The sequence below is a fragment of the Lycorma delicatula genome, chromosome 2 (genome assembly GCF_047948215.1).
Source record: "Lycorma delicatula isolate Av1 chromosome 2, ASM4794821v1, whole genome shotgun sequence".
NCBI classification, from domain to species: Eukaryota; Metazoa; Arthropoda; class Insecta; order Hemiptera; family Fulgoridae; genus Lycorma; species Lycorma delicatula.
Genome location: NC_134456.1, coordinates 76,946,803 through 76,962,156, shown reverse-complemented (window position 1 = coordinate 76,962,156; position 15,354 = coordinate 76,946,803). Strand labels below are relative to the sequence as shown.

The 15,354-nt window shown below is 30.0% G+C and overlaps 1 protein-coding gene across 2 annotated transcripts in view; it reads left to right on the top strand.

The window, feature by feature from the left end:
- The window catches only part of c11.1 (maestro heat like repeat family protein c11.1), a 133,831-nt gene extending 121,642 nt beyond the window's left edge, over positions 1 to 12,189 (top strand). For both annotated transcript variants that reach the window (XM_075355579.1, XM_075355578.1), the window contains exons 29-30: positions 2,776 to 2,878; positions 11,765 to 12,189. In XM_075355579.1, coding sequence (XP_075211694.1) covers positions 2,776 to 2,878; positions 11,765 to 11,913 — 252 coding nt within the window. In that variant the 3' untranslated portion in view covers positions 11,914 to 12,189. The remainder of the gene's footprint in view (positions 1 to 2,775; positions 2,879 to 11,764) is intronic.
- The last annotated feature ends 3,165 nt before the right edge of the window (positions 12,190 to 15,354 follow it).

Genomic DNA, 15,354 nt, shown 5'->3' with positions numbered 1-15,354 from the left:
GACTTCATCTATGCCGTTCATTGTTTCTTCTAAATCCTTTTTATTCTCGGCTAGAATTACTATATCATCAGCAAATCGTAGCATCTTTATCTTTTCACCTTGTACTGTTACTCCGAATCTAAATTGTTCTTTAACATCATTAACTGCTAGTTCCATGTAAAGATTAAAAAGTAACGGAGATAGAGAACATCCTTGTCGGACTCCCTTTCTTATTATGGCTTCTTTCTTATGTTCTTCAATTGCTACTGTTGCTGTTTGGTTCCTGTACATGTTAGCAATTGTTCTTCTATCTCTGTATTTGAACCCTAATTTTTTTAAAATGCTGAACATTTTATTCCAGTCTACGTTATCGAATGCCTTTTCTAGGTCTATAAACGCCAAGTATGTTGGTTTGTTTTTCTTTAATCTTCCTTCTACTATTAATCTGAGGCCTAAAATTGCTTCCCTTGTCCCTATACTTTTCCTGAAACCAAATTGGTCTTCTCCTAACACTTCCTCCACTCTCCTCTCAATTCTTCTGTATAGAATTCTAGTTAAGATTTTTGATGCATGACTAGTTAAACTAATTGTTCTGTATTCTTTACATTTATCTGCCCCTGCTTTCTTTGGTATCATTACTATAACACTTTTTTTGAAGTCTGACGGAAATTCCCCTTTTTCATAAATATTACGCACCAGTTTGTATAATCTATCAATCGCTTCCTTACCTGCACTGCGCAGTAATTCTACAGGTATTCCGTCTATTCCAGGAGCCTTTCTGCCATTTAAATCTTTTAATGCTCTCTTAAATTCAGATCTCAGTATTGTTTCTCCCATTTCATCCTCCTCAACTTCCTCTTCTTCCTCTATAACACCATTTTCTAATTCATTTCCTCCGTATAACTCTTCAATATATTCCACCCATCTATCGACTTTACCTTTCGTATTATATATTGGTGTACCATCTTTGTTTAACACATTATTACATTTTAATTTATGTACCCCAAAATTTTCCTTAACTTTCCTGTATGCTCCGTCTATTTTACCAATGTTCATTTCTCTTTCCACTTCTGAACACTTTTCTTTAATCCACTCTTCTTTCACCAGTTTGCACTTCCTGTTTATAGCATTTCTTAATTGCCGATAGTTCCTTTTACTTTCTTCATCACTAGCATTCTTATATTTTCTACGTTCATCCATCAGCTGCAATATATCGTCTGAAACCCAAGGTTTTCTACCAGTTCTCTTTATTCCGCCTAAGTTTGCTTCTGCTGATTTAAGAATTTCCTTTTTAACATTCTCCCATTCTTCTTCTACATTTTCTACCTTATCTTTTTTACTCAGACCTCTTGCGATGTCCTCCTCAAAAATCTTCTTTACCTCCTCTTCCTCAAGCTTCTCTAAATTCCACCGATTCATCTGACACCTTTTCTTCAGGTTTTTAAACCCCAATCTACATTTCATTATCACCAAATTATGGTCGCTATCAATGTCTGCTCCAGGGTAAGTTTTGCAGTCAACGAGTTGATTTCTAAATCTTTGCTTAACCATAATCTATCTGATACCTTGCAGTATCCCCTGGCTTTTTCCAAGTGTATATTCTTCTATTATGATTTTTAAATTGGGTGTTGGCAATTACTAAATTATACTTCGTGCAAAACTCTATAAGTCGGTCCCCTCTTTCATTCCTTTTGCCCAGCCCGTATTTACCCACTATATTTCCTTCCTTGCCTTCTCCAATGCTTGCATTCCAATCTCCAACTATTATTAAATTTTCATCTCCTTTTACGTGTTTAATTGCTTCATCAATCTCTTCGTATACACACTCTACCTCATCATCATCATGGGCGCTTGTAGGCATATAGACGTTAACAATCGTTGTCGGTTTAGGTTTTGATTTTATCCTTATTACAATGATTCTATCGCTATGCGTTTTGAAATACTCCACTCTCCTCCCTATCTTCTTGTTCATCACGAAACCTACTCCTGCCTGCCCATTATTTGACGCTGAGTTAATTACTCTAAAATCACCTGACCAAAAGTCGCCTTCCTCTTCCCACCGAACCTCACTAATTCCTACTATATCCACATTTGTCCTACCCATTTCCCTTTTTAAATTTTCTAGCCTACCAACCTTTTTTAAGCTTCTAACATTCCACGCTCCGACTCGTAGAATGTTATTTTTTAATTTTCTGGTGACCCCTTCCTTAGTAGTCCCCACCCGGAGATCCGAACGGGGGACTATTTTACCTCCGGAATATTTTACCAAGGAAGGCGCCTCCATTATTGCTATGTGAAAATGCAGAGAGCCACATTTTCTTGGAAAAAAAAAGCAGCTGTAGTTTTCCATTGCTTTCAGCTGCGCAGTACTCAGAGAACTGAGTGATGTTGATACGGCCGTTTAAGTCGTCCTGACTCACGCCCCTAACAACTACTGATAGAGCTGCTGCCCTCTTTCAGGAATCATTCCTTAGTCTGGCTCTCAACAGATACCTCTCCGATATGGTTGCACCTTTGGTCCAGCTACTCTGTATCCCTGAGCACTCAAGCCCCCTCACCAACGGCAAGGTCTCATGATTCATAGAGGAGGCAAATGTAATTAGTTACGGAATATCTTTTATGGGATTGTCAATGTATTCTGCTTTGATATAGTATTTAGCATTTGGAGTAGAAAAGTGTTTTGGATAATTAATAGAATAGTTTAATTTAATAAAAGGACACTATTATATAATATCTTGTTGAATAGACTGAAAATGCTGATTGCATTGTAAAGTAATTGTTGATTTTTTTCTACAGGTTGAAGAAATGCCTGATCTTGTGCCAACAATGATTATGACTGCTCTACCTTATAGTAAAAGTGTTTGGTCAGAGATAAGGGGTAATTCTGCTCTTTTTGTTGGTATGTAATTTTTTTTTTTTTTTAATTTGTCAAGTAACTTACTACTTGTATGATTTTTCTAAGAAGTTCTGAACATTATGTGAATTCAAAAAAAGTATTATAAATAATAATTTTACAGAACTAGCCTGAGTTATTTCAAAATTGTAGAATTATGCTGTACATTAAGATCATTTTCAAGAATTATGAAAACTGTTTACTTTAAAAACATAAATAATTAATAAAAATGTTCTCTGGTAAACTCTCACTTTTAATTTATTTTGCACTTTCTGTTCCAAGAAGTTGCCGTTCACAGAGTGAACTCTTATAAAAAAACTTAAAAAATTACTTGTTAAATCAGCAAGTTGCAATACTGGTTAACTTAAAAGAAATAAAGATAAACTTTTATGAAATAAAAATTTCATTTTATTTTTATTAACTAGTTACCATTATTTAAAAATTATTGATATTGCTATACATTTTTCAACAAATTAAAAAAGGTTCTTTTACCTCTTGTATCATATCAAATCACTTCTTTTTTTAAAAAAAAAAAGCCAATTAATACACAATATTATAAAAGAATGTTTAAATCCTACTTTGGAGTGTTGGTTTTTTTTTTTTGTTTTTTTTTTGTGGCTTATTGGCTATATTTGTCATTTACTATAATCCTTAGCACCATACATTTTCTATTTACTGTACAGACCCCCTCATGTCCTTATCTGCCCATTGCTTCACAAACTCCACTTTGGTGAACTTCATTTCCCTGAATTAGTTTTCTACAAAATACCTACCTATTTCTTTAATATAATGGCCCATTGATCCTCTCTTATCCAACCCATTTTAACCATTTCTTCTTAATTTCATCCTCGATTGTGTCCCATATTCATTCTTTCTCCAACATCCTCATTTTTAATGTGTTCACAAGAAATCTGGCTACTATAATTCAGGAAATATATTTCTACAGTTAAAAAAAGAATTTTTTTCACTTAGTTCCTTCACTTCAAACACATATACCATTATACTACATTGTGTAACCTTAGTGATTTGATCCTTTGTGCTCTTCCACATTTATTTAGATCAGAACAGTGAATTTAAAGCTCTGTCATGTTTCTTCCCTTCATAATTCTACAATTTATATCTTTTTTGACTATTTCTGTTTTGATCCAAAAACATCACATCTTCTCATCTTCACACCTTCAGTTTTTACATTGAGCAGAAAAAGTCCATGGATTTTTTATAAGTTTTTATACTTACTTTACAAAATGGCACAAAGTCACATTACGCAAAAAAAAAAATTTGGAACCATCAGAAGCTGTCTAATAATTGAAAGAAAAGGTTCATAACCATATAACAACACACTATAAAAATATGTTCTTGTGAACATTTTATTGGAAAGGAATTTAATTAGAATTGATATTTAATGAACATATTTAGAGGAAATGTAGTCATTATTTTTGGAAGTTTTTTAGATTTGTGTAAAGTCATAGACGTAACAGTTTTCCTTCCTTTTTTTTTATTAAACTTTAAATCTATTACCATATTCTATAAAAGCTGATGCACATTGGAATGTAATTAAAGCAGGTAGTTGGAAATTTAAATTGTTTTTGTTTTCTTTTTTGTATCATGCAGTAGAATAAATAAAAAATTATTACTTTAAACCAGATTTTAAAATTCTTAAAACACCCACAAAAATTATGTTATTAAAATTTTGCTTTGCTTGTTTGCTGTTGGTAATCAGTAGCTTGAACCTCATTATCATAGGTATTTTAAATAAAAAACTATTGTATTCATTTATACTCCACTTAAAATTCATATAATATCATGTCTGTTAATAATTTAAAAGAACTATTTTGTCACATATTCTCAGATTTTAGTGTTTCATTACAGCCTGTAGGTCAATTTACAATTGGGCAGTAAAATGTCAAATTAACTTAAACGTCTCTAATTTCAAGTTGAACTATATTAATCTAATCAGATAACACTATTAATTATTAAACTCAAGAGTGCATGCAACCAGCCTGTATGAATGTCACTTAGCCAGTTATTATTCAAATAAATATAGATTTTTTATTGCTTCATGCGTAGTCAAGCAATTTAAAGGATTTTTTTTATTATGTGATTCAAAAAAGTAGAAATCAAGTATTATGAAATGTGTTAGATTATTGAGATGGGATGTCACATCAATTAAGTAGTTCACTTAGAAGACATTTTTTTGGTTTCTGAAAATTTATGTTTTTGGTTGAAAAATATTCAGTGAACAATTAGAGTTTGATGTATACTACTTTTACCAGACTTCTTATATTTTAACACCTTTATCGAAACATGAATTTGATAATGCTAACAGAAATACCAGTCTCTGGGATTGGTGAATCTATTTTTTTAATATTTTCCTTTTGTCCCACACTGCAGTGCTAAAATATTATGTAAATTCTTAATTATGTTTCTAAACACCTTATTAAACTGCTTTAAATTTTGTTTAATTTATTTTTTAATAGTAAACTAAAAATAAAAAAAGGCAATTGATTCTTAAAAAGAAGGATTTTGGTGTTATAAGAATTTTAAACACACATTTTTAATGGTGATTTTTAATCGGTTATTTAAAAAAAATATCCAAAACTAGATGACTATTTTGACTGTTAAGCAATCATCAATATATACTGAGGAATTAATAAAAATACCTTTATAATTTAATCAAACAAAAGAAAAATTGATAATAAAATAATAATTAATAACTAAATAAAAAGTTCTTACGAAATACTAAAAAAAACAGTTATTTCTACCTATGTTTATAAAACAAAAGTAATTTTTGACTAAAAATGATGTATTAATTTCTATAAAACTCCAGTTAAAAGCAAAATGTTGGTTTAAAAACACTTTAAACCATTAAAACTTCTGATGGTCTACCAAGATCTGAAGGCTATCTTTTATGTACAGTTGGGTAAGATAAAAGTTTCAAGAAAGTCAAAGGTAGCATGAACCTCAAAAACAAAAACAAGAAAATTGTGAGCATATCGGTTGGTATGCTTCCTGCTTGCTAAAGAAGCAGTATAAAGGCATTTCTTATTAATTCCTCAGTATATATTGATGATGGTGGCTTAACAGTCAAAATAATCATCTAGTTTTGGATATTTTTTTTACTATTTTTTTCTCTGTTTTCAAATTTATTTCACAACTAGTTAGCATAGTTTTTTCTTTGTTTATTATTAAAATTGAAAACAAACTCCTGTTTATCAGTTTGTGTGCAATTGGAAAACATTACTTAGTTAAATTCTTTTTTTAATTTTTAATAATATGGTATCGTTAGTTTTCAGTGACAACTTTATACCACTTTATATATCAAATTTTATTTAAATAATATTTTTAACAGGCCAAAAAAATGAGTTAGTTCTCAAATAAAAACTTTGTTTTTATGCCTGTTTCATTATCAAATGGACAATTTTCAATAATTATCTTCACATCTTGAAAAAGATTCTTTGATTGTCTTCTTGTGATTATCTTTTCAGATAATTTAAGTGCAAAGATTTCTTAATGAAAAATGACATTCTGTGTAGTGAATTTGAGATTTTTTTATTATCAAATTTTTCTCATTGTTTTAGTTAATGATATACAGGGTGATTCAGGAGGTTAAGGCAATACTTTGACAAGTCATTCTACAGGCTAAAAATAAGAAAAAGGTTCATATAAACATATGTCTGAAAACGCTTCGTTAGCGAGTTATACAGGATGAAAGATTTCGCCCGAGTTTCAGTTTCTCCGGGTAAATTAACGCTTTCTGAAATTCTGGGAAGGTCAATTAAGGAGCAAATTCAATTGTTTCTTATGGTTTTTGAGGTGGGAAATCGAAAAAAATAGGTCCCAGAACTGTATCTCTCTTAGTTAAATACCCCATGTAAAACACCAAAAATAGGGTCAAAAAACACATTTTTTTACGTTTAAGGTACAATAAACTTGTTAAATAGGCAATAAATCATACATTTTTTAAACATAAATTGTAGAGAATTTAATTATAAGAACATTGATGTAAATAATGTCAACAGAAAACAAATACAATTTTAAACATGTTGACTCTTATTAACAACAAAACCGATGAAAACTTAGAAGAAAGTGTTACAAAAAAAGAAAACAGATGTGTCTAGCAAGTACAATAATTTTAGACCTACAGAAAACATGTTGGCAACACCGATTTTTAATCACAATTAGTTTAATATTACTCATTGTTGTCAGTTAATTGTTGAAATGTGTTAAATCCTTTCCCTGATCAATCAGGTGTTTGCAGTATTACGTCAAAATCTTATCATAAAAATTTCAGAAAACTGTTAAGAAGTGTAATTTTGTATTCATTTTACAGTGCATAAAAATCAAGTCTGCTGAAAGTGAAATTCTGTTTAGTTTTGTTTTGAAAAATGCCACGTATCTTCACTAATGCTGAATATGCCGACATGATTTTCATCTATGGATTTTGCAATGGAAGTGCTGCGGCAGCAGTTACAGAATATCGACATAGGTATCCTGGTCGTGTTGTACCAAATCGTAAAATATTAATTAGAATTTTTAATAATCTTCGTGAGAATTGTACACTTTCCAGCGGCGCTCATATTTCATCTGAGCGACAAGCAAATCATGCTGATGAAGGTGAAAACATTCTGCAGATGGTTCAACGTAGTCTGGCAACGAGCACACGATTAATTGCAACACGGTTCAATATTTCACAAAGTAGAGAATGGAGGACATTAAATAATACATCTTTTTTATATTCAGAAAGTGCAACATCTCCAGCCTGGTGACTACACCAGCCGGCTCCAGTTTTGTCAATGGGTTAATAGGAATCAATATTTAATTCCATTTATACTATTTTCGGATGAAGCTACTTTCACTCGTAATGGAATAAACAACACACGGAATGCGCAAAACCCACATGCTACATTGGAAAAAAATTTCCAGCAACGATTTTCAGTGAATGTTTGGTGTGGTATCTTAGATAACCAATTAACTGGTCCTTTCGTACTACAACATCGTGTCACAGGGAGAAATTATCTGGAATTTTTGCGTAATGAATTTATTATGTTGCTGGAAAATATCCTCTTAGCAAAACGAATTGAAATGTATTTCAACTTGATGGAGCTCCTACACATTACATTATTGAAGTATGTCTTGATGAAAAGTTTGCTGGTAATTGGATAGGACGTGGAGGGCCGGTTAATTGGCCACCGAGATCCCCAGACCTCACTCCGTTGGATTATTGTTTGTGGGGATGGTTGAAAAATAAGGTTTACAAGCAAAAAGTAGACACATGCGATGAACTGATTGCTTGCATTCTCAACACTGCAGCTATAATCAAGGAACGCAAAGATACCATTGGACTCGCAACACAAAATCTAGTACAACGCATTGAAAAGTGCATTGAACACAACGGTGGCATTTTTGAAAGTTATTAAACCACATGAAATACTACTTGTAAGCAGCATTTTATCATTATCATAAAAAACAGTAAGTATTCTTTCTTCCTCCAGTTATTTTCTACTGTACATAACGAAAAAGTTTTTTCAATCTGTTAAAAATTAATCTGTTTTGTTGTTAATAAAAGTTGACATATTTAAAATTTGATTTGTTTTCTGTTGACATTATTTACATCAATCTTCTTATAATTTAATTCTCTACAATTTATGTTTAAAAAATGTATGATTTATTGCCAATTTAACAACGTTATTGTACGTCAAACGTAAAAAAAATTGTTTTTGACCCAATTTTTGGCGTTTTACATGGGATATCGTAGAAACTAAGAGAGATACAGTTCTAGGACCTATTTTTTTTCAATTTCCAAGCTCAAAAACCATAAGAAACATTGAATTTGCCCCTTAATTGGCCTTCCCAGAATTTCGGAAAGCGTTAATTTACCCGGACGAACTGAAACTCGGGCGAAATCTTTCACTCTGTATAACTCACTAACGAAGCATTTTCGGACATATGTTTATATGAACTTTTTCCTTATTTTTAGCCTGTAGAATGAGTTGTCAAAGTATTGCCCTATACTCCTGAATCACTCTGTATAGTCTGTTGTCATTTCAGTAGTTTTAGAGAGTCTTAGTTTAATACTCAGTAACAGTCTCTTTTCATTATTTCTCTCCATTTTTTTAGTTTTTATGAAGCTACTACATGTTTTCCGCTTTTGTATTTCGTGCAACTGACTTTTTTTACATGGCTTTATAGATCATCTAACCATTTAAATAAATGAAAATAAAAGTTTAAATATAATAAACTTTAAAAAAAAATCAATAAAACTGACATAAATATCTGCACCAGTGAAATTAAAATTACACTTATTCTATTCTTGAAGTTTTGACTTTTTGATATTGGCACCTATTTAAGGGTTATAAGAATAAGTGTTTGATATTTTTAATTTCATGCTGACTGCTACAGATGTAAAAAATAAAAATTTTTGTTTTTTTAGATAAGCACTTTTAAGTAAGCACTAATTTTAAGTTTCAGATTTGAGGATAAGTAGTTCAAGTTTTAGTTTTGTGTTGTAATTAGTTATTTTATCTAATTTTTATGCACCTTGTACTGCAGTTAATAAATCCAATTCAGTTGTTTTCTGAGTGGTTTTGCTGTTGAAAAATTTTCAACAAGATTATGTAGAAATTAAATTTGATTGTGTAATCAATTCCTAAGAATCTCCAAGCATATGGTTCTTTAAAAAAAATCTTATAGATCTAATACAGTAAAGATAGAAAACCTCATATTTATCACGTAGGCAAATATTTGATCTGTTGGTTAGACAATCTTAAACCTCTTCAGGGAGAAATTTTTTAAATCACCTATAGGATCTGACAAGAAAGCAACAATTAAACTGGTGTAATTGATATTACTATAGGATTAAATACAGGGCGTTTCATAATATTCTTAGGAGTTACAAAAATTCAGTACAAAAAAAGTATTTCACTTACCTAAATGAAAGTTCTACAAGGTTATGCAGGGACTCAAATAGTTTTTGTTAAAATCTATAAATGTTCAATATGTGCTCCTCTGGTGACACGGCACACATCAACACGAAAGTCTAGCTCTTGCCAAACTCGTTCTAACATGTCATTTTCAATTTCATTGATTGAGTTAATTGCATTGATTATGCGATCCTTTAGCTCAGCGATATCGTGCGGCATTGGTGTGATAAACACCTTATCTTTCACGTAACCCCAGAGAAAGAAATCACATGACGTGAGGTCTGGTGATCTTGGTGGCCACAGCATAATGTGTTGGTCTTCTTCAGACGCACGTCCTATCCAGCGCCGAGGTAATGTTGTGTTAAGGTACTGTCGAACCTCGTTATGAAAATGGGCAGGACAACCATCTTGCTGGAAAATGAAGTCGTTGAGTAGCTGAGGCATAAGCCATAATTGTAACATATCCAGGTATATCATGCAGGTAATGTCGTTTCCATAAAAAAAACTGCCCATATATTGCCTCACAAGAGATCGCACAAAAAACATTTACTTTCGGAGAATCCCGAATGTGTCCACATAAGCGTGTGGGTTTTCAGTTCCCCAAACTCGCACATTATGACAGTTTACTTTGCCGCTAATACGGAAAGTAGCTTCATCGCTGAAAATTATCTTGTTTAGAAAACCTTCATCTAACATCTTTTCCTGTAACTGTAAACAAAAATCGAGCCCACGTGTTTTATCTCCATCAGAAAGACGCTGGATTAATTGAAGATGGTACGGTTTCCATAATAAACGTTTACGGAGAACTCTCCACACTGTTGTTTTCAAAATTCCTAATTCTCTGCCTGCAGCTGCAGTCAATTTTGACGGGCTGCGAATTAAAGTTGCACACACACGTTCGACATTGACTTCTGAGGTTGATGAACCACCAGTTGATTTTCGCTTGCACAAGCAACAGGTTTCACTGAATTGTTTATACCATGCAAGAATTGAATTGTCACTTGGTGGCTCCTTATGAAATTTCAACCAAAGCGCACGTTGCACAGAAATTACTGACTTTGACAAGTGAAATTCTAACACACAAAATGACTTCTCGCTTCCCATGGCAGCCATTTTCTCTACTGTCGACGCCTAGCGAGCAAATGGTTTACTAACTGCCTAGTATATGTGGAAAAAACTATTTGAAGTACTGTTTCATACAGTACTTCAAGTACTTCAAGTTTTATTCTTATGAGTGAAATAGTTTTTTGTTAATGAATTTTCGAATCTCCGAAGAACATTATGAAACGCCCTGTATAAGGTATATTTACTTATTATTCAGAAATGCAAGATAAAGTTATTAACATAAAACACTGTTATTCATAAAATTTCTTGTTTAAATTATCAAAAGTTATTCATTTTTTATAGCTACTCTTCACTGTAGAATTATGAAGAATTATGAACAGTGGAATTATGAAGACCTTACTGGCCAGCTTTTTGCTGATCATATAATTAACTATAATGACACTATTGTTTACCATATCAATTTATATGCTCAGCAGTAAATTAGGCTTGATCTTAATTTTTTTTTTTTAAATCTTAAGTTTTAAGTCCTTCTCTTGTTTGTGGTATTTAATTTCAAAATTTTTATCATTGTGTTATATATGTAGTATTTTTATATGTTTTACTTATTCTTTTTTTTTTTTTATTTTATTTGTAAATTGAATTATAAGATATAGACGAAAGCAATCTTACTCATCAAATGAAGATTCTAAATAATAAACTACGTTGATATTTCTTATCAGATTTCTTTTTTTGTCTATTATAATCTTATAATATTTGTTAGCGCTCTAGGACCTTTGATAATATTCAATTCACCAAATGTTTAGATACTTCAGTTTTCTGGTTACAAACAAGGAGGATGTAAATATAGCAATGTTATATTTCGTTAAACGTTATAATAGTATTCTGTGTATCCTTTTTCATGTTTTAGGTCTGATTTACAGTAATTCACCACAAGAAATTCGAAATCATGTGGCGTTAGATGCTATAACTTGTAAACTTTTACAGTTAATTAAAGATTCCGAAAAAGAGGTAAGATGTAAAGCATCATATGCACTCTCAATTCTGTTTGTACCTTAGTAACAGAACATTTATGTGTAATTAAAATAAAATTGTCATTAAAGTATGTTTATAAAAATATGAAAAAGTGATATTTCTATTAATATTTTATATATTTTTAAAAATAGGAAAATAGTGTTAATATGAATTAATATTACAGATCTTCCATATAGAAATGGCATATACTATTTTATATCATTCGCTTTGCTATTTTTTCAATAAAATCAAAATAATATTGTTAGCTCTTTATAAAAATATATCTTTTTTGTATGTGTGTGTATTTTTAATTGTTAATAAAATGCCATTTACTTAATAAAAAATAATATTTATATATATATATATATGGAGTTGTATATTATATTTATGCATACTTTAAAATAATGGTATATGAAATATTCACATATATTGTGTATTTATATTTTGTTGTATATTTAAATATTGTTTTATTTCTTATTAATGTATTTTTATCAAGAATTGTTTGTTATTAATTTATGTTACATACATATGATTTTAAGAAATATTAATGTTGTATATTTTTCAAATTTCAAAAGATTTATGAATGTGATGTATATAATTTTTGCCAAAGATATGAAGTTGCAATGTTTTTCAGTTTGCTTTTTGTAAAATCTTTAATTCAGTAAAGGTATTTGTTGTTCATATTTGTAAGTTTTATTTTCATGTTCTTGTCTGTAAAATATATATTATTCATTAAAATAGTTTTAATGTTTAAAATTTTTCTTGGCATTTACATTTCCAGTATAATAAAAGAATTGTTCAGAAAGCAAGTTTTTTTTTAATCTGTTGTAAAAGACAAATCGTATTTAAAACTTTATATTTTTATCAAATTCTAAAATCTTTTAACTATTTTTAAAATAGTCTCCACTGTTAATGAAACACATATTAAAGTTCAGAATAAGCTTTTGTATACAAATTATAGAAATCAGCTGTCTGTACTATTTTTTTACTTTATTTTTTATTTTATTAGCATAATCTAAACACTGGCCCCTTTGATTTCTCAGAGGAAAAAGTTTTTCTTAAAGTATAGTTACAGGAAGTAATTGTTAAGTGCCAAAGCAGTGTTGGTGGGAAAGAGTGAAACAGTTCCTTACATCTGTATGATGTTATTAGATCTTGCATAATTTATTCCAAGTTTAGCGAACCATTATCAAGGAGCAATTCTGTTACATATTATTTGTCATGGAATGTAGAGCTCAATGATCGTTATTGAGAACATATGTTAATTCTTGTTTTTGTCATAAAGATGGTTACTTCCATTGTAAGCATTATAATGTTGATTCAGGTATAACATGAGACACCTTATCTCATTACCTGTCATTTCATTTCTGGTAACATGTTGAAAATGTCAAAACACCAGCCAGGTACTTGTTCATGTGTTTGTCTTTGTGAGTTGCCTGGTAACTCGGTGATCAGCGATAAATGTTTTAATAATTCAAATGGTATATGATAATTTCATGCAGCATAATCATGAAATTTCAAGTAACTCTACGGAAAGTGTAGAAATTGTAATTTACATAAAATTTCTTTATTGAAAAAAATTATATGACCGGATATTATTTTACATACACACACACACATGAGCAGCTGATCTTCATCATATAATGTATTTTCTCTTATCCTTCATTAAAATCAAAACCCATCTTATAACCCATTCTTTCATTCATCACATTATACTTCACTAATCCATCAGTGAATTCTGCTACTCTGTATATTTGTAATATTAAAGAAAATATATTATCGACCTGATTTATCATTTACTAAGCCATTTGATCAACTACAAATTTATAACAACCATGTGATTTCATTTATTGAACAGAAAGGTTTGATTTAATTTATAACAACCTTAAACATAAAAAAATTCAATGTAAAGACTCTTTGTCTTTCAAACACGGGTCAGGTAAAAAAATGGCAACTGGCGATTTGCAGCAAAACTTGCTTTTTGGACAATCCACATTTAAAATGTGTACCATATTTCAATAATTACAGTAAATAAAAATCTTTATTGGTGTTCTTAATGACAAATAAATCAAGAAATACTGTGTTCAAAATCAGTCGTTCTTTAAGTACGATTTAAGTTCCTGGTTTATTGTCATATTGTTAATGTAGAAAAACATATTTATGAATTACTATGTAGACCGTTTTGTTTTATGAAAACACACCATAAAAGTCATGGTTGACTTAGGTATATTTATAACAAACATATTCTTTAACAATCAGTATACATCTTTTTTTTAGAGCTTTGTATTCTTGAATAAGTTTCCATTCCTTGTGTTAGAATTAAGTTTAAATTTTATAAACCTGTAGCATTATGCTGGCAAACATTTATTCAGAATGCTTTTGTGTCTCGATGAATCCTTTTTTGTATAGTAGTGAAATTTATTTGATCAGATATTAGTTTTAAATTTCTTATATACGTAAGTTTTCTGAAGTAGAAATAAAACAGTTCTGAAAAATACTACTACTTTATGTAATTTGTATATTATCATTCCCTTGAAATGGGATTTACTCAACATTCTGTAATACAAATGCACTTTTTTTAAGTATTCACTTTCATTTATGAAATCGTATCTCGATTATTGTTTTTATTTTACTTTTCTGGTAATATTTTAGTATAATGGTGTCTGTGAATAGATTTTTGGCATGCTGATACCATATTGTCAAAATTGCTAACTAATTTAATGAAAAATATGATCTTTTAAAGCAAGAAATAATAAATAAACTAAAGATGGTATGTGTATAGGTGACTAAATGTTTGGAACCATATAACCCGTGACACTAGCAAATACACTGTTGCATTCAATACATTTTTATTTTTTGTATATTATCTATATTTTTTCTTTTTCCTCCTAAACTAGATTCAGTTGTTTAAATTTTAATGATCCAGTCCAGTTGGATGTCTAGTACAGAATTAACCACTGATCACTTATCTAATTAAAAAAAAGATGAAGTGGAAAACATTTTTTTATAAATTTAAAGTTATCAAACTGTTATTGTTGGAAAGAATTAATACATTGTTTTTAATGCATTACGTAAATAGTAAATAACTCAAGAAAATTAACTGAATAAATATTCTGACAGAAAACTTCAAATATCTAATACAAAAACTGTAACAGTCATGAAAGAGATAGTTAGCTCAGTTACTTTTTACAAACAGCATATTGTACTATACATTTTCATGAAAATATTTTGTTCTCCAAATATTAAGTGTGTGAACTTAATAAGTTATAATAACCAACTCATTATCTTACAATTAACATTCATTATAAAAAATTAACATTCGTTGATTCAACTTGTGTTAGAACTGGTTACACTAAATAAATGCTTTTCATAAAATTGTTTTTTTTTTAAATATTTTATGCACTTTCTATTTTTTAGTATAATGGCAGGTGTAAGATAACAGAACGTAATAAATTAGCTCTTAAGTAAATAATAACTAATTAAATA